At 37.9% G+C, this 24,498-nt stretch overlaps 1 protein-coding gene across 1 annotated transcript in view; it reads right to left on the reverse strand.

The window, feature by feature from the left end:
- Positions 1 to 1,575: 1,575 nt before the first annotated feature.
- The window catches only part of RBM44 (RNA binding motif protein 44), a 33,241-nt gene continuing 10,318 nt past the window's right edge, over positions 1,576 to 24,498 (reverse strand). The window contains 14 exon segments of the mRNA XM_043504751.1: positions 1,576 to 1,980; positions 2,187 to 2,975; positions 8,308 to 8,453; positions 8,599 to 8,744; positions 9,589 to 9,985; positions 10,419 to 10,492; positions 10,591 to 10,676; positions 13,749 to 13,883; positions 16,179 to 16,281; positions 16,673 to 16,760; positions 20,924 to 20,949; positions 21,049 to 21,235; positions 23,762 to 23,938; positions 24,420 to 24,478. Of these exon segments, the coding sequence (XP_043360686.1) occupies positions 8,312 to 8,453; positions 8,599 to 8,744; positions 9,589 to 9,985; positions 10,419 to 10,492; positions 10,591 to 10,676; positions 13,749 to 13,883; positions 16,179 to 16,281; positions 16,673 to 16,760; positions 20,924 to 20,949; positions 21,049 to 21,235; positions 23,762 to 23,938; positions 24,420 to 24,478 (1,620 nt within the window). The 3' untranslated portion in view covers positions 1,576 to 1,980; positions 2,187 to 2,975; positions 8,308 to 8,311.

Here is a 24,498-nt window from a genome sequence, read left to right on the forward strand (position 1 = left end):
TGGGTACTCTTACCAAAGGGGTGTATTTATATATTATTTTGCATGTTCAAGTCAGTAAACTACCTAGACAACCCCATTTTAGATCATATGAGGGAGATTTTGTGATTGCTATTCATACCCTTATACAATTCCCCTTATTTATATCTAGTGGTAGGAGTGTAAATCTGTTGGCTTGTTTGTTCTAGTGGGGGGGGGGGGGCGCCCAACACAGGGTTTGTTTGTTTTTTTGTGGTGTTAGTCTTGGTAGCTCCTTATTTCTTCCTGGTCAGGGAGAAGTAAGATAAAGAATTGTTTTACCTGAACAAACAACAACAAAAAAAACCTCACCACCAAAAAACCCAATATCCCTATTGGAGGGAACCTAGCACAGAAAGGTGGAGGAATTAGAACAGTTACAATTACTGATCTGGGAATCTGTATTTATATATTTGGGATTTGTACACATACACTTCAGTACACAGACATTTAGAACACATTATCCTATTCTATTGAAACCATTCTGCTAATATTCTTGTGTCCAGTTTTGGAAACTACATAAAGATAAGCTGCTAGGAGGTCTACATTTATTTTTTTAAATACTCTGAATATTCCTTTTTCCTTACTTATCGTTTATTTTATAATTTCATCTTTCTTCAAATGGGAACTGCAAGCATTATGGCAAAATTTCAATCCATTTAAAAATCCCTGTAGCTTCACTGAGTACATTTTTTGTTCTCTGCTAAAATGCCGTTTGTGACTCTCCACACTAATGTGATATAGCACTTCATGTAAAGCTGGCCATAAAACGGAAATATCTTGTTTTTGAAAAAAATTCAAAATGTCAAAGCAAAATTTTTCATGGGAAGGGAAATTCTGTTTCAGTAGAAACAAAGTGGATTTTTTAAGCTTCGTTCTGGGAATGCTCTTATCAATTTCACTTCCATCCCTGCTGCCAGACTGGCCTGGGTCTTCAGCCTTCTCCCTATACCCCCACAGCTACGGTGAGGCAGAGACCCTGTGTGCTCAGCCTCTCCACCTCTCCCCGGCAACAGGAGCTACACATGGGGATCTCAAACTTTTGTACTGTGACCCCTTTCACATAACAAGCCTCCGAGTGTGACCCCCCCCAAATTAAAAACACTTTTTAATTTATTTGACACCATTATAAATGCTGGAGACAAAGCAGGGTTTGGGGTGGAGGCTGACAGCTCGCAACCCTCCATGTAATAATCTCACAACCCCCTAAGGGGTCCCAACCGCCAGTTTGAGAACCCCTGAGATAGACAGTCCAGCTGCTCAGCCTCCTGGCCAACAACCCTCTTCTCCCCCCCAGCTTCCAATGCAGAAAGATAGCCAAGCATGTGCCTAACTCTGGGACTACTTGCATGCTTAACATTAGGCATATGCTGAAGTACCTTGCTGAATCAGGGTCTAAGTTCACCTATTTTTGTTTACAAATGCTTAAACTGTTCTACTGTTAAATAATGAAATAGAGCTGGTCAGAAACTTTGTCACTTCTCTCCCCCCCCCCCTCGAAAAATGCCATTTTCATTGAAATCATAACATTTTGAAAAATGTTGATTTTTACAAACATTGTTGTCAAATTGTTTTATTAAAACAGAAACAGAAGGAACTCTGATCTAGACAAGATCATGTTTCAATTAGTACTAAGTAACAGGTGCCTTTGATTTTAAAAATAAAATGAAAAATATTTTCTTCAACTATTACATTACATACTAATACTTCTGACATGTTATGAAATAATATAAGATATATAAATGAAAAGACCCATAAAATAAAATTTGAAGCAAATTTCACAATACTGAAACAGAAATTTTTTGGAAATTCTATTTTGTGTGAAATTCTAAAATGTTGAAATTTTCCCTGAAGTCGAAATTCTGAGTTTTAACAGCTTTATAATGAACGTTCTTTATACAGCACTTCAAAAACTGGAAGTTGGCCCGACACATTTATACTGTGCTACATTTACAATACAAAAACCTCAGTTTCAGAGTAGCAGCCGTGTTAGTCTGTATTCGCAAAAAGTAAAGGAGTACTTGTGGCACCTTAGAGACTAAAATTTATTTGAGCATAAGCTTTCGTGAGCTACATCCGATGAAGTGAGCTGTAGCTCACAAAAGCTTATGCTCAAATAAATTTGTTAGTCTCTAAGGTGCCACAAGTACTCCTTTTCTTTTTGCAAAAACCTCAGTGTAATTTTTCTACTGCACTCCATTTTTAATTTATGAAAAATGTAAAACAACCTTAAAATTAAGAAATAAGGACCATAGGCAACATTTGAAAACATTTATTTTTTGAAGTCTAAATACAAGTTTGTGAAACCAAAGTCTACAATTGATATTTATATCACGTTCTCCTGCAAAACAAACACTGGTAACTTGCTGTATGGAAGACCCTGTGACGTAACATTTGTTTCACACTACAGCGTTACACATAATATGCTGCAAAATATGTTTAGATGTTACATCAGCTTCCAGGACTGACTTTAAGATACTCAAAAGGTATTTCCTCAATGGATGTTCATCCACAGGAAACCTGAAAGCACATACTGGAATATCTATAAAAAAACTTTAACAAGAGCAAACTTTTCTTAAAGTTATTTTTAACCTTTTTCTCATTAACGTGCTCTAATAGATTAGAGTTTTTACACAGATGTTAACTTTTTCCCCATTGGAAACTAATGACTTGGTTGCTTCAGAGCCTCAGTGGCAGAAGGCTGTTTTCATTTTATCCAGCTCCCTCACAATGAAAGTCAAAATCTTGCTACAGATTGTTGTGACTACCTGTCACAAGTGGAACAAAAAATTACAAAGGAAAGTTTATAACAAAATTATTTTGAGAATGCTCATCCACTTGAACACAATACATTTCAGAGCTTTCAAATACTATACATGTTTTGTAAATAAAACATTTAAAAAACAAGCACTTTTCCACACTGGTTCTCTTGGTCTTTTCTGCATCCAGAAAATGCAATGCTGTGAAAATAATAGTTTGTTAAGAATTCGACATTCTGTAGAAACATTAGGACATTTATCATCTTTAATTTTATTTAGATTTAAAGTAATAAAGGCACCTATCCAAGATTCTAGGCACCCTAACCACACAATAAATAAAATCCCAGAAGCTTTAAAGTAACTATTTCAAGAGGAATTCAACCAGCCAAACACCAATTGAGTTCTTTCCACCCCGTACGGCAATAGGAAGCATACTATTAGCCCTCTCCAAAAACCCATCAAACAGATTTCTGAATATATTAAGCATTGCTTTCTTTATCTACATGCAATCAACTTAAAGCACAGTTCTCATAATTCAAATAACTTCCTAAAAGCAAAGATCAGGATGAGCAAATTGCCAGTACTCTGGCCACGCTCCCTTTGCTGCTACTTATGGCTGCTACTTACTTATGATGAGTTATTCCAAAACTGCAAAACATGTATACTTAACTGCCTATTATATAAAGTGGATCCAAACAGAAAATACAGTCTCTGATCTCTCTCAGCACCTGACCTTCTGGCCCTTGAGCCATTTAGTATGGGTAGAAGCATGGGAGATGCTGCCAGCAGAAAGGAAATAAGAAATTTTCCATTCTGCAGCCCTGCATCTCCCACTATTCTTGGTGTCTGGGAAGTAGCGAGCAGTGAACAGATGTGGGGAGAGTTAAGAATAAGGTCAGAGGAATAGAAAAACAGTATCCATTCTTATTTACACTTCCTCAAAGTGCAAAATCATTTCCGGGATACTGCTTGCAGTACACCTTCCTGCCACAGGACGCCAAGGCTGAGGACAGGAAGTCCACTTTGTAGTGTTTGATAAAGGTAGTAGCATTTGATCAGGTAGCCACCTTACAAATTTCCAGTATGGATACACTAGCTCTTTCTGCCTATGAGGGATCACTTGTAGTGTACCCTGACCCCTGCTGGAGCCAGACTCTCCGATGCTTTGTACACTTCCGTTCTGCAATGCATAGTCTAATACTCTAGTGAGAGAAATTGGATGCTCCGAGTTCTTGGCATTTCATGCAGAAAGATACAAGTAGGGCACCCCATTCTCTTCATAGAACCTGTATGTTTGATGTAGGTTTTCAGGGCCTAATATCTAAGATGTGCCGAATTTCCTTGATGGGATGCTGCTACCTTGGTCAAAATGAAGGGAGAATCCCTTGGGAGGCATCCCCGGAGCACCCACAGAATCAGTACTTGCGGTACAGAGAGAGGAGCATGCTTTCAAATTAGATGCTCTTCTAGAAGAAAAAAAGTGTCCTGATAACTCTAGAGGAAAGGCCCAAGGATACTAGCTCTTCACTTTCAATAGCCAGGCTGTTAGATACAACCAGTTTGGGTCCGCAGATGAAGACAACCTTGTGAGAGGATGTTCTCTCTCTTTGGGAGCTGCAGTGGTGATCCTAATTTCGGTGCTATTAGGTCTCCTCAGACGAGGAGAAGTATCAATATCACTGTCACCTGCTCTAGTTCTATTTTTTGGATCAACTTCCAACATTACGGGTGGAAACTCAGAGGAGACTTTGCTACTATCTGTGCGATAGGGCATCTGTTCCCACATTGATCTCCTTGGTGAAGTATCTTGGTGTTCATGTGGTTCACGTGAACACGTCACATGAGCGCAGGCTGAATGATTCAATGATCAACTCAATGGCTTCCTGATTCAGGCATGATTTAGAGTTGTTCACCTTGTGCCTGCTGAGCCACTCCACCCCTTCTGGTTCAGGTCTCCCTTTGTGTGAATTGCCCTGATGGCAAAGAATTTTCTGCCCACTTCATGATTTCCACTGCTTTGGTGTGTAACACTGGGATTCTTTTTCCTCCTTGTTTGTTCATACATGTGACTGTGATCACGTTGTTTGACTATCCAAGGATGTGGTTCCCCTCTAAACTGGGCTGTAATCTTCATAGCACAAGCATGACTGCTCTTAGTTCTAGAATGTCTATGTTGAGTCCTTTCTTCCAGGTGCCTTTAGCTGTTTGTTTCCCAGCCCTTCAGGCTTGGATCAGTTGTGAGGAACAGGAAACCAGCATGCTCTTGCGGACACTACCCTGGGGTCACCCCCATTTCAAGGAGTCCATCACCTGCACCAGAACCTTTATTTGATCCTTCATGCATTTCAGGCAGTGGTCCCATACTTTCAGGATGAAGGCCTGAAAGTGCCTGATGTGTGACTGTACCGATGGAGTGATCCATATGCACAAAACTAGGCGACCTAACTGTTGAAGGCTAAGTACTATGGTAGGGTTCTTGCCGCGCTCAAACAATATGAGATGGTCCTGAATCTTCTGGAACCTTTTCAGACATGGGTATCCTTGCTATCGAGGTGTCTTTGTCCACTTTCAAGTGGGGTATTTTGGTGGACGGAATTCAGAAGCTTTTCTCAATATTGACAGTAAAGCTGGGTGTGAGCAGGAGGTTTAAAGTCAGGGACATGGCTCTGTGTCTTGTTGTCAGGTATGGAGCTGTTATTAAGATATTGTCCAGCAAGGGGTACATGTGGTCCCCTGTGACGAGTCTGGCTATGATTGCAAAACCAAGATCTTTGTAAAGACCTAGGAGGCCCAGGACAGGCCAAATAAGAGCATCAGATAATGATAATGCTCCCTACTACCATATGCAAACTGTAGGAACTTGCAATAGCATGGTCTGATCAGGATGTGGAGGTATGCATTCATCAGATCCCCTGAAGTCAGAAGGTACCCCTGGAACAGGGATGACACTGTAGAGGTTAGGGTCTCCATCTGGAAATCTCTGTCTGAAGGCCAGTCTGCACTCTTTCTTAAATGCATGGTGTGGCATTGGGAGGGACTGTGCAGATTTTGCAGCACTGTCTGCCACTACTTTATGTAGCTTCTCTCCAAAAAGCAGGACTCCCAGAAATCTGGAGAACAGCACCAGTTTAGAGTGGCTATATACCTTCCAGGGACAGAACCATAGGTAGTACCTGGTCACAGAGCCGGAAGTCCTGGCTTTGGCTGAGAATCTCATCACAGCCATCGAGGGGCCAGCAACGCTGCTGCTCGGGAAACTTTTTTCAGAACAGAGTCGAAGTCAGGGGGATCTCCGCCCTTGAGAGCTCTGAGATCTTCCAGCCAGGAGAAAGCTGCTCTTGCCAAGCCAGCAGCTTCTAGGGATGCCCGGTTGGAGGCTGAGGAGGCCTCGATCTTTGAGAACGGCCTCCATTTTTCTAACCTGTGGGATCCTTAGAATAGAATCACAGAACAGAGACCTCGAGAGGTCATCTACTCCAGTCCCCTGCACTCAAGACAGGACTAAGTATTATCTAGAACTTCCCTTCTGAGGGAATAACCATATTTTTTGCCAGAAACCCTAAAGGAGCATCAATTTTTTGTAACTAAGTAAGCTGGATCTTTGATTGCTGGATCCTTTAGAATCTAAGATTATTTTTGTTAGTATGTTTGCCCTTGCTTGACTTGTCTCATTCATCCCTGATTACTTCTCTGAAGAAGGAATGTAGGGGAATCGTGCCTCAGGGGAGCATTTCAAGAAGAGAAATTTGCTTTTAGGCTTACTCACAGGGTTCTGTTTGGGTTGAATCTGAACAGTGGATACAACCTTTTTGCACACGACCTTGAATTTCTCAGGGGGAACAAACTTTTGCCGAGTCTTTTCCTGGTCTTGATCAGAGTCAGAGTCCAACAATTCACTATCCTCTGTGGAGGAGGGGGAAGAGGAGACAGAGGGCTCTATTTCCCATATCTCTTATGCCTTTTTCTTTCCTTTTTTGCTTTGCTTTTTTCACATTTTTTAGCTCACTTAGCATATGAGCTCTGTTGCTCTTTGGTGAGGCCTTTTGCAGCTAGTCATGCTGAGGACCTGAAATCCTCTGACAAGATTTCTTTTTGAGTCCTTGTCTGATGGGTCCCACTACCCCAGAGAGTGGGGAGGAAAAACGGGAGAGGGCCAGGGATGCTTATGAGCCCCGCTTCTTTTCCCATGACGCTTAGGACACATTTTAGGACTTGGGGGATTTGTGACCCTACAAGTCTACCCTCTGTTTTCCAGGCACCCCTTGGGATTTATCCCTAGTCAGCTGACTGGAGTCCTCATCCTTGGAGCCTCACCTTGCTCTGCTATAGACTCCTGGTCCAATTTCCTACATACATTGGAGTCACGACTGCTCTGGTGGGTACGGGATTTTACATGCCTGTCTGACTCAGCCGTGGGACCCAACACAGTTAACAATGGCAGACTGGGCACAACTCACTGTATGACGATCCTGGGGCAGCTGTCTCACTGATGGAAAACTGTTTGGCATTCATTCAGTGCTTTTTAGGCTGCTCTGCCATAACTGGAAGGTGCAGAGGAACCAGCAGGGAGGCACTGCAGTGATGGCTCCAGAGTGGGAGCATTCAAAAACCCATCCAAAAACTAACAAGGGGGAGAAGAGAGGCTAGGAGGGAGATCACTGCTCACCACTGCCCTAAATTTTGATGACACCCCCCCTTAGGCAGGAGCACTAAAACAGCCATCCACACTCTACTGCAGAAGGAGAAAAACTGGCCTTTGAGTGGGAACAGAAAGCAGCAGCTAGACTGGCAGTTCCAAAAAGTCGATCTGCCTCTGTGAGCTGCGAAGTGAACAGAGCAGCCCAGTTGTCAAGAACCATGGGAGATGCCGGGCTGAAGAAAGAAGGATCAATCAGAGTTCCTTAAAAAAAACAAAACAAAACAAAACCCCACAACACACACCCCAGAGAATCCCATCAGATAATCTCCCCCCCCCACCCCCAAAAGACCAAGATTGGCAAATCACCCATCTAATCCTCACGTTTAACAGAACTTGGACTGTCAACTTTTAATACAAAACTGGGTCTAGTATATATTCTCTGGACTATTGATATGGATTTCTGTTAAAAGAACAGGCCATTAGCTGTCACTTTTGTCTGGAAAATTTTTGTAAATGCAGCACCATCAATATGTACAGTAACACTAATGGAGATTTAACCTCTCTGTTGTGAAATCAGCAGAAATTCTGAAACAATTTGAATAATATTCCCAAGTATGCTAAATTTTACACAGTGAGATTTATATCTGATAGAGTTAGCAATTTAACTTGGTAGACATTAACAACTAAGTGATCATCACACAACTATTCCAAAAGAAGTTAATTCTTCTTCAGTGTCAATTCTTTCAGTGCACTCCCCACTGGCAATGAAGTTCGTGTGTTACTCTAAGCACAAAGAGTTATTTACTATGCTATACATATAGTTACGTTATACAGCCATGCAAACAATACATTTTCTATTTCAAAGTATTTTTCTTTCTGCACTAGAATGCTCACCTGTTCATGCTACTTTTTCCTCACATTTGGATGCAGATTTCCTCAGAATAAAGGAAGCCATTTCCACAATAGCATTAATAGACAAGCCACTTAGGAAACCTTTATTATTTGTTCTGACCTCCAGCAAAGCATCCACAATATTGTCACTAAACAAATGAGACAGAAATAAGATGTTCTTTAATCAAGTGACGTTATATAAACATGTTTTCACCGATTCCACATTTATCATTTCATTTGACTATCCTGAATATTAGATTCATAAATCAGGGGAGAAAAAACAGAGATTCTTACCTACTAGCCTTGGGATGCAGTTCCTTTAGTTTCTTCATCAATTTGGTAAAGCTGCTCAAATTCAATGTGTTAGGAGGTATAAAGATAGCAGATAGATTAGGAGAGAACTGAACAGGTTTTATCTGCAGAGGATTCTCTCTCATACTCTAGATGCAAATTAAAACAATTGAACATAGAATGTGTTAAGTATTGTATGGATTGCTTATCCTATTTTACAAAAGATTATCACTTCTGTTATGTACCATTTTTCAAACTATTGGAGCAATTACAGTTTTAGTTCAATAGTAAAATATTTATAGATATGTATATCAGGATCAAAACTGATCATGTTACAATGCAACCAACTACTGCATATATCTTAAAATTAAAAATATTCTTATTTTGGTTACCATTTTTGTGTTTTTTTATGTGTAACCATGTTAAATTAGGCAAAATCTAGATTACCATAGGAACAGTCATTTTCATATTAAAATCAAAGTAGAATAAGCTTTCAAGGTTGTTGTGTTTTTTTTTTTTTAAATAATCACAACCACAAAGCTTGTTATTGGATAAAGTCTGTGGACGAAGAAAATCTGAAAATGAATTCATCACATAATTTAGGATACAATTTAAACAGAAGTTTTTCCTCCCACTCTATCAAACACAAAAATCTTTCTTGTACCTTAATAAATCACAATCCATTACACTTAAACTTATTAAAAGTGAAAACTTTTAAATCTAAAAGAAAAACCAAAATAAAACCATAGTTATTCCAGAGGTGAAATGTAAAGGTACAGTTACTCGATGAGCTTACGTCATTAAAAAAATAAAAGGTGGAGATGTCAACATTAGGCAGGAGAAGATGGAGAGCTATATTCCGTCCACAATATGCCACAAATACTGATTTTTGAGCACTCTGCACAAGCCAACACTACTGAAAAATATGCCAAGTACAAAGAAAGAATTAACTTTAAAAAAAAAAATCAATCTGTCCCAGGAAGAATAATTTACCTGTTGATCAACTGAGAAAAAAAGGTGTCCTGATTCATGTCTAAGTGGCTTTAAATCAGAGCTAAGCACTTTTGAAGAGGCCAGGATAGGGATAGGCACTGCAGAAGAAACTGAGGGAGGAGCAAGCACTTTCAAAGAGGTTGAGGTGGTGGAAGGCACTTCCAAAGAGTCCAGGACAGAGCAGGTAGTTCTGACTTGAATATTTTTTTCCAAATTATCAATGGCTTGGTTTTCATAGTGAAGTGGTCTGGAAACCTTTTCAGAAGCTGGAAGTATATTTTCTCCTGCAGTTTTTACAAGACGAACATTTACTGCTTTTCCTTTTATTTCTTTCCCATTCATTTCTTCCACAGCCAATTTTGCTTTACTAGCTTTTTTAAAACTCAGAGATGCATATCTAAAATTTAAAAACATGTGCTTCAAGAACTGAAAAGAACCCTTTAATATACAATTTAACCAACTTCTATATGTGGATGATACCAAATCCATTAATTACAAATGCTTCCAATTATAGTGAAACTCTACTTTAAAATGTTAGCTACAGCTTTTAATTGAACTACAATATTTAATCCAGCAAGGACAATATTTTATAATTGGTATTTTCCAGTAACATGTCAACTGTTTCTGGAACTCAGACATTGCCAGTCTACATCTAAAATATAATCTGTAGAAAATGTATTGACTTAATTAAAATTCCACTGACCTTAAACTTAGAGTAAAAAAACCAACCAAAAAAAACCAAAAAAAAAAACCCCAACTTTCCTAAGCGCCACTTATTTTGTCAGTAACAAATGTAATACAAAAAAAAATTGACATTAATATGAATGTACCTGTAGTTACTAGAAAACTCACATATTGAAACCTCCAAAACCTGATACTTCTGGAAATGAGACCTTAGATCAACCTATAACAGATAGCATATTTAGGATGTAAAGTAACATGAAAGTAATTTACTAGATAAACAAGGTATTAATATCATTATTTAAAGAAAGGCTGTTTTACCTCTGATACTGAAGGACTTAAGCCACCAACATGAATAAAATAATGCTTATTTGGCTCACTTTTTGTATTCTTCACCATCTTTATTTCTGGTAGTATAGAAATATACAAGAAAAATATTAATGTGTTATTCCTTATTCAAATCAATCTACAATAAATTGTTAAAAAAAAAAGCAGAAAATATGTAAAGGCAAATGGTAGCACTAAAAAAAAATTGAAGTGACCGAATGGAGAAAATGCGTTTCATGATTAGGACCCTACCAAATGCCTGGTCCATTTTGGTCAAAATTTCATGGTCATAGGATTTTAAAAATCGTAAAATTTCTTGATTTTATCTATTTCAATATGAAATTTCACAGTGTTGTAATTGTAGAGGTCCTGACCCAAAAAGGCGTTGTGGGGATGTCACAAGTTTATTGTAGGGAGGCTGCGGTACTGCTACCCTTACTCGCGTGCCGCTGCAGGCGGCGGCACTTCCTTCAGAGTTGGGCAGCTGGAGAGGAGCGGCTGCTGGCCAGGAGCCCAGCTCTGAAGGCAGAGCCGCCACCAGCAGCAGCACAGAAGTAAGGATGGCCTGGTATGGTACTGCCATCCTTACTTCTAGGCTGCTGCCTGCTGAGTAGGACCCTCAGTCAGCAGCCACCACTCTCTGGCTGCAGCTGCCTAGCTCTGAAGGCTGCAGCGCAGAAGTAAGGGTGGCAATAACACAACCCCCTGCAAATCCCTTTTGTGTCAGGACCCCTAATTTGAGAAACGCTGGTCTCCCCAGTGAAATCCGTAGAGTATAGGGTAAAAAGCACACAAAGACCAGATTTCATGGTCCACGACGTGTTTTTCACGGTCATGAATTTGGTAGAGCCTTATTCATGATACAACAGGAAAAAGGGTGAAATTGCATTTGTTTTCAAACAGTTGCCTTAAAACACTACATAGAAAAATACATACTTAAAATTTTGTAAAGGAGAGCATGAAGACCCAAAACATTTTTTCATGTACTTCTACAAAATCTGGTAAATTGATTCTCAAAACAGAGTATGGGTTTTAATTTGAAATTGTATTTATCTAACCAATTTCTTTAATTTTAACCAATAGGTTCCTTTCTAAGACTCAAAGTCAGAGCTAGTCACAAATTGGGATTCTAGTGATCCCCTCTTGCGCAGGAAAAGCTTAGAGCTCTGACAGCATAACTCTTTCTAGAGGAGAAGCTTGTATCAAACACTGTCCAGGTATGCAATTAAGGGCTTCAAAGTTTCAATGTGCTTCAGCAACTATGCATAAGGTGTAGCTAGATGTTCCAATGGTGTCAAAATGCAGCTTTGAGACCCATACTGTTAAATCAGAGTGTCTCAATCATTTTTAGGGTTTGAAGGGGTTTGAGTGTTATGAATTAAAAAAATGGGTACTGGAAGCTGGTGTCTTTAACAGGTAGAGATGAAAAGCTTATGCTGCTGATTGAATTTTGTGGCTTGTGAGATAGCTGTTACTGTTGAGTGGTAGGTATGGGAGAGACTGGTGCTCTACAATAAAATCGGGAAAGACACTCCTTCCACCTTCCCAGCACTCACCTGCACAACACTCATTCTGGGCAGCGCCACATCAAGGGACTCTAATGTCAGTTCTAGAGTCCCTTAAAGTGCTGATGGTCCTAGCCTGGAGCAGAGCCTCGTGGGTAGGTATGAGGGTGGAGGACAAGGGGAAGGGTGGCAGCACCTACAGGGGGCAGGAGCAAGCTGATCTTTTCCTCCTCTAATTACCACTGGGTCTCAGGAACCCAGAGATTATTGTTGGCTTCAGCTAACAGGGTACAGTTCTCTAGGTGCCCCTCTGCAAACCACTTCTGGTATACACTGAAATGGTTGGGCAGTGATATCAGTGAGATGCAGGTCTTGATATTCAACTGGCACCTGCCGCTCAGGAACACTTGAAGCTGAAACTTTCAAGGTCTTCCAGGCTGGCTTCTCACTAGATTTACAAGAAGAGGCTAAGAAACCAAGAGGGACTTTACATACTTTCTTCAGCACCTAATTGCTCAAAGTTGGAAATCACAGGAGCAGAGAATGCACAGTCCTTTCCAAAGGAAAGGACACACTAACGGCACTGATGCAGGTAACATTGATGCAGGGACTCCAATTTGAGCTGTAAAAAATATGCTTCACATCAAATAGGGCATACTAGGTTTGAAGTGCTATTGAAAGGTAAGAAGAAAGTAGTAGAAGAGGCAACAATATGGAGCAAGAAAGTTGGGAGTTCTTCACTGACTACAATCAGAAAGATACTACTGATTGGAACACAAAAAGGTTCCCACATTCCATTGCGTGAGAGGTGTAACCATAGGTGCTGACTTCCTTAGGTGCTCCAGGGCTGGAGCGCCCACAGAAAAAAAAATTAGTGGGTACTTATCACCCACTGACAGCCAAACTCCCCCACCTCACTACCGGTGGCCTCTCTGATCAACTCCTCCCCCTCCCTCTCAGCACCTCCTGCCCACCGTGATCAGCTGTTCCGTGGCATGCAGGAGGCACTGGGAGGAGGGGGAGGAGCGAGGCAGGGAAGAGGTGAGGTGGAGTGGGAAGAGGCAGAATGGGGGTTTGGGTGTAGAGGTGGAGATAGACGTGGACTGGGGCGGATCAGGGGTGGGAAGAGGTGGGGTGGGGGCTTGGAGGAATTGGAGGAGTGTGGGCAGAGCCTGGGGCAAAGGGGAGCGTGTCGAGCACCCCCCAGGTAAAGAGGAAGTCGGCACCTATGGGTATAACATGCCCCCCTCTTCTTATGGAGCCAACAAGCTTTATGCTTTTACTACACTTAATTTGAGTAGTTCCAACTATGCCCCCATGCAGGGGCAAAATCTCAAGAGTGTGAATCTGTCCTAATTATCTCTGGAGAAGTTAGTATTAGAAAAAATTAAAGAGGAATATTTCCAGCTCTGTGTTTGATGACATTACACATTTGAAAATCTTGCCCAAATGCGTGTGTAAATTTTACACAACAGCTAGAAGAAGTTCTTTATAGGAAACTCATCACAAACAAGGAAAGAGAACAGTACTAAAAGAATATTAAAAAGTAGCACTTGAAAATCCAGCTGATCCTTCAGAGGACAAGCAATGTTCAATAAAGCAACACTAATGCCATTCTTACCTAAACCAATACAGTGCTCAACTCACCTGTTGTACTAATGACCTTCTCTAGATTTTCTTGTTCCTTTTCATTCCCTTGAAGCGTTACTGAAAAATCAGTCACTGTAAAGTTTTCTTTAGCATCAAACCAGTCTTCATATATTTCTCGATTTTTTCCGCAGTCTGCAAGACAGTTAAAGCAAATTTCGTTTCATATACTAAAATTCAAGCAATGATATTGAGAAGGCGGAGTTTCCTGCAGAAAAGAGCACAAGGCTGAGAATTAGGATGCCCTGAGCACTAATCCTGACTCTGCCACTGACTTGTATGGTCTCAGGCAAGTGATTTCACCTTTTTGTCTCAGTTTCATCTGTAAAATAGAGAAAAAATTGTGTAACATGCAAATCATGTTAATTCCTTTTTCAAAATAAAGGAAGTTATTAAAAATACTGGTTATGTTTAGGGCTGTCAAGCGATTAAAAAATTAATCGTGATTAATTGCACCAACAAACAATTTTAGAATACCATTTACTTAAATATTTTTGGATGTTTTCTACTTTTTCAAATATTGATTTCAGTTACAACACAGAATACAAAGTGTACACTGCTCACTTTATATTATTTTTATTACAAGATATTTGCACTGTAAAAATGATAAACAAAACACAGTATTTTTCAATTCACCTCATACAAATACTGCAGTGCAATCTCTATTGTGAAAGCGCAACTTACAAATGCAGGAGTTTTGTTACATAACTGCACTCAAACAAAACAATGCCAAACTTAACAGTCTACAAGTCCACTCAGTCCTACTTCTCATTCAGCCAACTGCTAAGACAAACAAGTTTGTTTACATTTACGGGAGATAATGCTGGCCACTTCTTAATTACGATGTCACCTGAAAGTGAGAACAGACATTTGCATGGCACTTCTGTAGCTGGCATTGCAAGGTATTCATGTGCCAGATATGCTAAACACTGGTATGCCCCTTCATGCTTTGGCCACCATTCCAGAGGACATGCTTTCATGATGATGACACTCCTTAAAAAAATGTGTTAATTAAAAACTTATAACTGAACTCTTTGGGGGAGAATTGTACGTCTCCTAGTCAGTGTTTTTCCCACATTCTGCCATATATTTCATGTTATAGTAGTCTTGGATGATGACTCAGTACATGTTGTTCATTTTAAGAACACTGTCACTGCAGATTTGACAAAATACAAAGAAAATACCAATGTGAGATTTCTAAAGATAGCTACAGCACTTGACCCAAGATTTAAGAATCCCAAGTGCCTTCCAAAATCTGAGGGGGAGAAGGTGTTGAGCATCCTTTCAGAAGTCTTAAAAGAGCAATACTCTGATGCGGAAACTGCAGAACCCAAACCACCAAAAAAGAAAATCAGCCTTCTGCTGGTGGCATCTCACTCAGATGATGAAAATGAACATGCGTCGGTCCACACTACTTTTGATTGTTACTGAGCACAACCCATCATCAGCATGGATGCATGCCCTCTGGAATGGTGGTTGAAGTATCAAGGGACATATAAATCTTCAGCGCATCTGGCATATAAATATCTTGTGACACTGGCTATAAGAGTGCCATGCGAACACCTGTTCTCACTTTCAGGTGACATTGTGAACAAGAAGCAGGCAGCATTATCTCCTGCAAATGTAAACCAGCTTGTTTGTCTGAGCGATTGGCTGAACAAGAAATAGAACGGAGTAGGCTTATAGGCTGTAAACTTTTACATTGTTTTATTTTTTAAATGCAGTTTTATTGTACATAATTCTACATTTATAAGTTCAACTTTCGTAATAAAGGGACTGCACTACAGTACTTGTATTGAGTGAAATGAAAAATACTATTTTATTTTTACAGTGCAAATATTTGTAATAAAAATATAAAGTGAGCACTGTACACTTTGTATTGTGTTGTAATTACAACCAATATATTTGAAAAAGTGGAAAAACATCCAAAATATTTATATAAATAGTATTCTGTTATTGTTTAAGTGTGATTAATTGCAATTAATTTTTTTAATCACTTAACAGCTCTAACTACAATCATTCTCCAGTACCTAGAGAAAATAATTTAATTGTAGTAATATACTGACAAGAACATTAACATGTTGGTAAAATATACGGCTTTTCCCTGTCACTATACTTAAAGGGAATCATTCTTCTAAGGCCTCTGCCTAACATTATTCAAGATACTGTGGCTTGCAGCTACATAGTAAACATACTTGTACATGTTTCCATTTCTTGGTTACATGACCCACAGATTGTATATCTGAAACTGTAGTGTGTAGTTGATTTAATATTAAATGATCCCTTAGAGAAAGGGCAGTGGAATATCAACATGGATATTTTATTCAGAGGTTTTGGGTTTTTGCAAATTCACAATACAAGTAACAAACACATTGTGCTGGTCCTACTGAACTTTACTATCAAATCTTGAATTAGATACATCTAACTTACCCCTTTCTATATCTTGAGCCTCATACTTTATTTCAAAGTTCTTGTAGGAAGGATATTGCTTATGCTGCCTGTTGTCAGTTAAACACGTCATTTGAGGAGTGACCTATAAATAGGCTTGCTTTAGTTATTTATTGAGTAACAATATTTTTTTTTTTGCTTAAAATGCATAATTTAATATTTTTCTAAGTTTCATACTATAGATGCGCTAATCAGCTACAAAAAAAACTTTTGCCCACTAATCTTTGTTCAAGATCTCAATCAGTTTCGCATTTCAAAAGCAGTATTATAATCCCTTGGTAATACCAGTTGCATTGCATCCTATTGCTAGCACTGAGATATATGCTAAAATATGCCAATTCTTGGATGCAGTATAAAAATCAAAAATATATTTGTATATACTGTTCTAAAAATGTGTCTGCATAAAAAAAAAAAAAGGATTTTAAAAGATTAGCATCTTATAAGAAGGTTCCAAAGTAAATGTTCAGGGAACTCACTAAAGGTGGTGTTCTTCTCAGGCTGGAGGAAATTTCACTTTGATGTTTTGACATTTCTAATCCTGATTTTTCTGCCCCAGAACTAGAACTAAAAAAAAACATGCAACTTATGAAAATAGATTATAAATTCTAATACAGTCTCCTGTTCAGTGTAATTTTCAAAATGGATGGTCTCTACCAACTTAATTTTTTCTCACCTTCAATGTACTAAGAAAAAAAATATATAATCAACATATCCAGTGTAAAAGATACTAAAGTTTAATATTTTAATACAGAATTTTATAGAGAAAAGAACTGTACATTTGAAAATTCTATAAACAGAGAAAGAAAAAACAAACATACAGTTTGTCCCTATTGCTCAGAATATTTTACCAAATTAAGATTTCTAGAAAAACAATTGCTTGGAAGTTAAAAATCAATTATTTGGTAATGTGATACATACCAAAAAACAAAAACAAAACAAAAAAACCAACCTATTCCAAGAAACATTTTAGAGGCCTTTTCTTTCAGTCATCCACTGTATTACCACCTTACTGTCTACTATCTACTTTATTAATAAAAATCACTATCCATCTTATGCAAATATTTTGTATACACTGTGATGTAACCAGCAATTCTTTAAGTTGCTTATTTCTGCAGCTATATTTTTCATTAAGAATATACTCTATGTTACTCAGTCTGACTACACTTAACATGATTAAGAGCAAGTTTAAAAGTAGCTATGAGATATGACTTGCTTGATTTTTAAATTCTCTCTCAAGACAAAGAATTTTGCAATTATACTATAATACTGGAAGTTTTATTTCTCTTTTCACTTTGTCCTACTTATATAAGGTCATAATATGGCAATCATTTACTATTCTGCCATGGCATTCTTTTACGATACAGTATTTAAACATACATGTTTTTAAAATACTGACAAAAGAAAACTGGAAAATTATCTACATTGTCATAATATTTGTTTAAAGATAGAATTCTGATAAGCTGCACTATTGCAGATTTGTGTGTTTGTTAGCCATAAAACAAACTACAGCCAGTTCCATTACATCACACCATATTCCAATAGCTTCTGAGTGACTTAATATGACACTGCTTGTGTAACAAAAAAAAGTAATACAGAAACATTTGCTGGTTCCATGTTAGAGACAGCACAAATAAAATTACTATTAATTTAATGGGTTCATTTTAACCGAATGTTACTCAGGAACCTTTAATGATATAGGGCAACTGTCAGACTATACTTTTAGATCTATTTACCAGCTTTGTGTTGTAGATATGACAAGAACACCATATATATAACACTGGCCCTTTGTTTCCAGAGAGACAGGAAATATAAGTGCAGATCCTTGAGCAGCTTGTTCGTGGGGTCTGTTCAGATGAAAAACAGAACTTTTTCATCTTCACTGAAGTACTGAAATATTTTTCATAATTTTTCATTAGTTTCTGACATTGTGTGTTTGTTTTGTTGATTTAATTATTTTAAATAAGGAACCTGAAACTGGTCTGTTAAACTTTATCTGTTGTAGTCAGACAATTAATGACATCTCCTTTGAAAACTATTTACACAAAAATTAGTGGAGAAATCAATCTTGAGTATATCTGATAGAGTGGATTTTCTGAAAATATATATTTAGAATCTGTTGCTATTCTTTTACAAATGAAAGTTTATCTTTCAGCAGAGGATGAAGAATAATCTCCTTCTGAAAAATTCATAAAGAATCTCTTTCCAAATGGTCACCTTCTCCCATTATTCTCAAATCTCCTTCCCCTTGAGAGGCCAGCCTTTTTGCATCCTGTTTATCAAACTACCTCCCTCACCCCAAACTAATAGTAAAGGAAGAGGCCAGTAGTTGTGAAGGTGGTGTGCACACAGGAAGCCTGTAGGAGTAGTTTGGTAAACCACGTACTGGAAGGCTGACATATGTAGGGGGGAGAGTTAATGCTGTGGTACGTGGACTTTGATATAGGGCAGTAGTGGAAATGATATGGTGTGAGACTATGTGTGGGGGAATAAAGGCTGTGCACTGTTATGTGGCTTAACTTCCCTGCTTTTGTAGTTTTGTGTACCAGAGGGTTGTGTGTTTTTGCTACTTGTCACTCAGGCTGTCAATTAAATCGCAGTTAAGTCGCGCAATTAACAAAAAAATTAATCGCGATTTAAAAAAACAATAGAATACCAATTAAGCAATAGAATACCAATTAAAATGTATTAAATATTTTTGGATGTTTTCCTACATTTTCAAATATATCTATTTCAATTACAACACAGAATACAAAGTGTACAGTGCTCATTTTATTTTATTCTTGATTACAAATATTTGCACTGTAAAAATGATGAAATAGTATGTTTCAATTCACCTCATACAAGTACTGCAGTGCAATTTCTTTATCATGAAACCTACAACTGTAGGTTTTTTTGTTACAATAACTGCACTCAAAAACAAACCGATGTAAAACTTGAGAGCTTACAAGTCCACTTAGTCCTACTTCTTGTTCAGCCAATCACAAAGAGAAACAAGTTTGCTTACATTTATGGGAGATAATGCTGCCCACTTCTTAATTACAATATCACCTGAAAGTGAGTACAGGCATTTGCATGGCACTGCTGTATTTAGCGTTGCAAAATATTTACGTGCCAAACGTGCTAAAGATTCATATACCTCTTTATGCTTTGGCCATTGTTCCAGAGAACATATTTCCATGCTGATGACGCTTGTTAAAAAAATAATGCATTAATTAAATTTGTGACTGAACTCTTTGGGGGAGAATTGTATGTCTCCTGCTCTGTTTTACCCGCATTCTGCCATATATTTCATGTTATAGCAATCTCGGATGATAACCCAGCACATGTTCATTTTAAGAATACTTTCACTGCAAATCTGACAAAATGCAAAGAAGATACCAATGTGAAATTTTTAAGATAGCTACAGCACTCGATCCAAGATTTAAGAATCTGAAGTGCCTTCCAAAATCTGAGAGGAACAAGGTGTGGATCATGCTTTCAGAAATTTTAAAAGAGCAAGACACTGATGCGGAAACTACAGAACCCAAACCACCAAAAAGAACATGAACCTTCTGCTGGTGATATCTGACTCAGATGATGAAAATGAACATGTGTTGGTCCGCACTACTTTGGATTGTTACCAAGCAGAACCCGTCATCAGAATGAACGCCTGTCCTCTGGAATGGTGGTTGAAGCATCAAGGGACATATGAATCTTTAGCATATCTGGCATGTAAACATCTTGTGACACCGGCTATAACAGTGCCATGCAAACACCTGTTCTTATTTTCAAGTGACATTGTAAAAAAGAAGCAGGCAGCATTATCTTCTGAAAATATAAACAAACTTGTTTATCTGAGCGACTGGCCGAACAAGAAGTAGGACTGAGTGGGCTTGTAGGCTCTAAAGTTTTAGATCATTTTATTTTGAACGCAGGTTTCTTTTGTACATAATTCTACATTTGTAAGTTCAACTTTCATGATAAAGAGATTGTACTACAGTACTTGTATTAGGTGAATTGAAAAATACTATCTTGTTTTTTTACAGTGCAAATATTTGTAATCAAAAATATAAAATGAGTACTGTACACTTTGTATTCTGGGTTGTAATTGAAATCAATATATTTAAAAATGTAGAATAAAGCACAAATATTTTAAAAATATTTAAATTCTATTATTGTTTAACAGCACGATCAATCACACGATTATTTTTTTATCACACGATTAATCGCAATTTTTTTGATCGCTTGACAGCCTTATTTGTTACCTATTAGCGCAGCAGACAACTCACCTCTGGAACAGTGAACTGGACTCCTTTCAGACTTGCACATTAAACAACAGAACTGTCAACTATGTGCTGAATGCAAAAATCTTTATTACTGGTGAATATATGCAAGCCAGAAACAACATAACTTGAATTTAAGATCCCACATAGAAATTAAATGTTGAATAGTAGGGAAAATACACCTTTTTATTTGTAAATTGATAAAATCTGAACCGAAGGTCATGAGGATACAAACATAGAACTCTACAATACCATTTGCATACAATTACTTTGCAGAGTAAAACCTCACTCTAAAATAAAATCTCACTGCCAAAAGTGCCAACCTGCTTTTTCAGCTAAACAGAGTTGAAGTAACAAGTGAAGTTCTTACACAAAAAAACAAATAAACTTACACTATTTATTTTGCGCTCACTTCTGGCCTATACCTTAATCTGAATATATAAATAAAAATTTTAAATTACTTACTTATAAAGAATGTCGTCTTTCACTAACTGTCAAGAAAAAAAAAAAAAGATTTCCCTTAGTTTTTAAATAAAACCATTCCTACTTAAAGCCAAAAAGAGTAACTTAAAAAAAAAAGCCTACTGTACCTCTGAAGGAACATAAGAAGAAAAGATCGAGAGCAATTTTGACTCTACTGATAATGGGGGCAGTGAATCCAATGGTATACCCAGGACTAATTTTTCTCTCATGCTTTCATACCTAGCCTTCAGTTCTTCAAAAACAGACAACAAAGACGACCCTAGTTCAGTCTTGGCAATGTCACTTTTAAAATTCCTGAAAAAAAAAAAAAATATAAAAGAACACTTCAAATACGTAATAGGACATTCCTGTTACATTATTGCTTCAAGAATTATCAAAAATATTTTATGGTGCCTCAAGATTTTTCATGTCCCTGCACCTCCCCACCACATACAAAGAAATCTATTATTTCTGATAAATGTTAGCCTGAACCAGGGGTTCTCAAACTGAGGGTCTTGACCCCTCAGGGGGTCACGAGACTATTACATGGGGGGGTTGCGAGCTGTCAGCCTCCACCCCAAACACTGCTTTGCCTCCAGCATTTATAATGGTGTTAAATATATAAGAATGTTTTTAATTTATGGGGGGGTGCGGTCACACTCAGAGGCTTGCTATGTGAAAGGGGTCACCAGTACAAAAGTTTGAGAACCACTCGCTTAAACCATCTTGGTCTTTTGTGATCTCTAATGCCGTTTTATTTGTGACAGGTTTCAGAGTAGCAGCCGTGTTAGTCTGTATTCGCAAAAAGAAAAGGAGTACTTGTGGCACCTTAGAGACTAACAAATTTATTTGAGCATAAGCTTTCGTGAGCTAGTGAGCTGTAGCTCACGAAAGCTTATGCTCAAATAAATTTGTTAGTCTCTAAGATGCCACAAGTCCTCCTTTTAGTTTTATTTGTGGACTTTTTTTCCCAACATTTTTCTCTATATAGATTCTTGCATCAAAGGTTTATGAGACTTTCACTTTGCCCTTTGAAAGAATGCTTATTTGTAATTATTCAAAAAAGTCTTAATAAAAAATAAATTTAAAAAATACAGTAGGACAATTTGTTTCCTCTTTGTAAATTTGTCTTTTCATTAATACTGACCACTCCAGAGTTTTTTCTGTGTAAGATCCACTCATGGGATCAACTGGAAACGGCTGAGTCTAATTTGTTTACCCAGGGCACAGTAAGTGTATTAAAAGGTTAGACTGAACTATACCTCCCTCAAAGATAACAAATGGATATTCAATCACTTTAAACGATCCCAAAGAATTCCTCCAGACTGGTGGGCATTTAGTTTAGGAGAATACAATTGAAGATAAAATAGAAAACATTGTTCTTTTTTCTTTCATGGTGTATTGACATGGAGTCTGAAGTGGTTTTGGATGCAACTTCGTAAGTTTTTTTTGTTTTGTTTTGTTTTTTAAAAAGCAAACTAAAAAATCATATTCCATCATGCAGAATCATACTGACCTCCACATGGGTCATCAACAGGATTGGGAGCTTTAAATCCACTGCACAGACCTCTTATCATTTGAGCTTACAAAGTAACTAGTAGGAACAGGCTGTTGCCCTTTACATGGACAAACCAGCAAAGGAGGATGAAACGCAAACTTTGCCAATGGGTTGCAAAACTACTTGCTAGCACAAGAAGACTGAGAGGCTCATGAATCACGGGTTTAATTCCAAGTTCTGAAGAGGAAGTGTGATTTAATGGTTATAAAATCTTTTGTCCCTGTCCCAGCCTCACCCCCAGCCTGTCTGACCCTTTAACTCCTAATCATCCTTAGGATCCTGTCCATGTTCCCTCTTTTCTTCTCCCCTACCCCCGCTCCCACTGCTCAATATGAATCTGCACCTATTCATTCTTCCAGCTCCTTTCTCTGTCTCACTCTGCTTCTATTTCCCCTGTGCCTCTCTGTTCCTACCCTGGCCCTCACCCTCTGGCATTTGCATCAGGCTGCTTCCTCCTCCTCTGTGCTGTCTGGGCACCAGCAGTGGTACAGTGATAGCATAGGAAAATTCCTATTCTAAGTTCCAGTACCTGGCACTAGGGTGGTCACCCCAGCTCCTGGAAGGGAGCATGTTCAGTCACTCTACAGAGATTTTCCTGTAAATTTGGTCTTAAAAACAAGAGAACTGATTTAGCTGAAATTTTCAAAGTGCATGCACAGCCTGAGGCAAACAACCTGTTATGGAAAATTTCAGGCTGAATGGTTCAAGTCTGACAGTGATAAGCAACTGAAAACAGGATCTAATAATGGAAAGTGTCAGGCAATCTCAATTATATGCATCACTACCTGTTCCACCTATAATAAAGCAGTCCTATTCAGCAACTAATGCCCTCCAATAGTACTTAAACAAAACACAAAATATTACTGCAGGGATAAAAGAAAGAATTAGGCCAATTACTACTAGCAATTTGAGATCTGTGGCAAACACCACCATCTTCTGATAGGGTCAAAATACTCAGAGTGTAATGCCAAAACATCCGAGTATGTCTTCAGCAGAACTGATTAACTGGTCCAGTGAGTGTATTTGAATATATATTACAACTACATGTGTACAAGAATACGTTCAGTATTTTTCATAGCAGTGACTAATATTAATTAGATTTGGAATATTTTAATTTCACAAGATATTATCAAATAACTAACAGTTATTTGGTTGACACTCAAATGGATTTTAGGAAAGCATTTGCTGTTGCTCTCTTTAGATTAACAAGCAGCTGGATTTCTTAAATTATTGAAGAATATCACATATCTGTTTTATTCAAGAGAAATAAAATTAATGCATGCCTGTTAAAACATTCTCTTTCTTCCACAATAAGTCTGTAAATCTTCCAGCAGTGCTGATGACACATCCAATAGTGAGTTCTTAGAAGCTGCAATTCTGCTTTTACAGCTCTCTGCAGCAGCATCCTACAACAGTTTGATGAATAAGTCTTCTCAGTTTCTTTGCTAAGATGCAACATCCTTTAAAAGGAAAAAATTATTGAATTGATTAAGCGAGAGAATATATTTCTTAATTTATTGTGTATGTATTATCTTGACATTTGTATAACTTTTAGAAGATATTTCTGATTTCATTATAGATGGAAAACAAACTTAAAATCAGTTAATTCCTACTCTCCACTAGCCGAATAGGAAAAACAGTACTCCACAGTACCAAGCTTTCACGTGATATGGCGGCTTTCACATGACATTGATCCCTAACTCAGAAGAGGAAGTGGCACTACAACTCTAGTCATCTTTATGCAGAAAGTGCAGTCATAAAAATGAAATGAAGGTCAGTGGCTCTGTTAATTTGTTAATCTTCAGTGCAAGCATTCTAAATAAATATTTTCCTTGAATTCTTAATTTGCTTATTCAGAGATTAAACCTGAAAACTATTAAGTAAATTCTACATTTATCACTGAGCATCCATAAATACAAATATTTATAATTTATGATATACCTTTCAGGATCTTCTCTTAAATCTCTGACACTCAACTTATTTTTCAACTCCAAAGGATCCTAGAAACAATCATTTAAAG

The sequence above is a fragment of the Dermochelys coriacea genome, chromosome 11 (assembly GCF_009764565.3).
Source record: "Dermochelys coriacea isolate rDerCor1 chromosome 11, rDerCor1.pri.v4, whole genome shotgun sequence".
Lineage (NCBI taxonomy): Eukaryota > Metazoa > Chordata > Testudines > Dermochelyidae > Dermochelys > Dermochelys coriacea.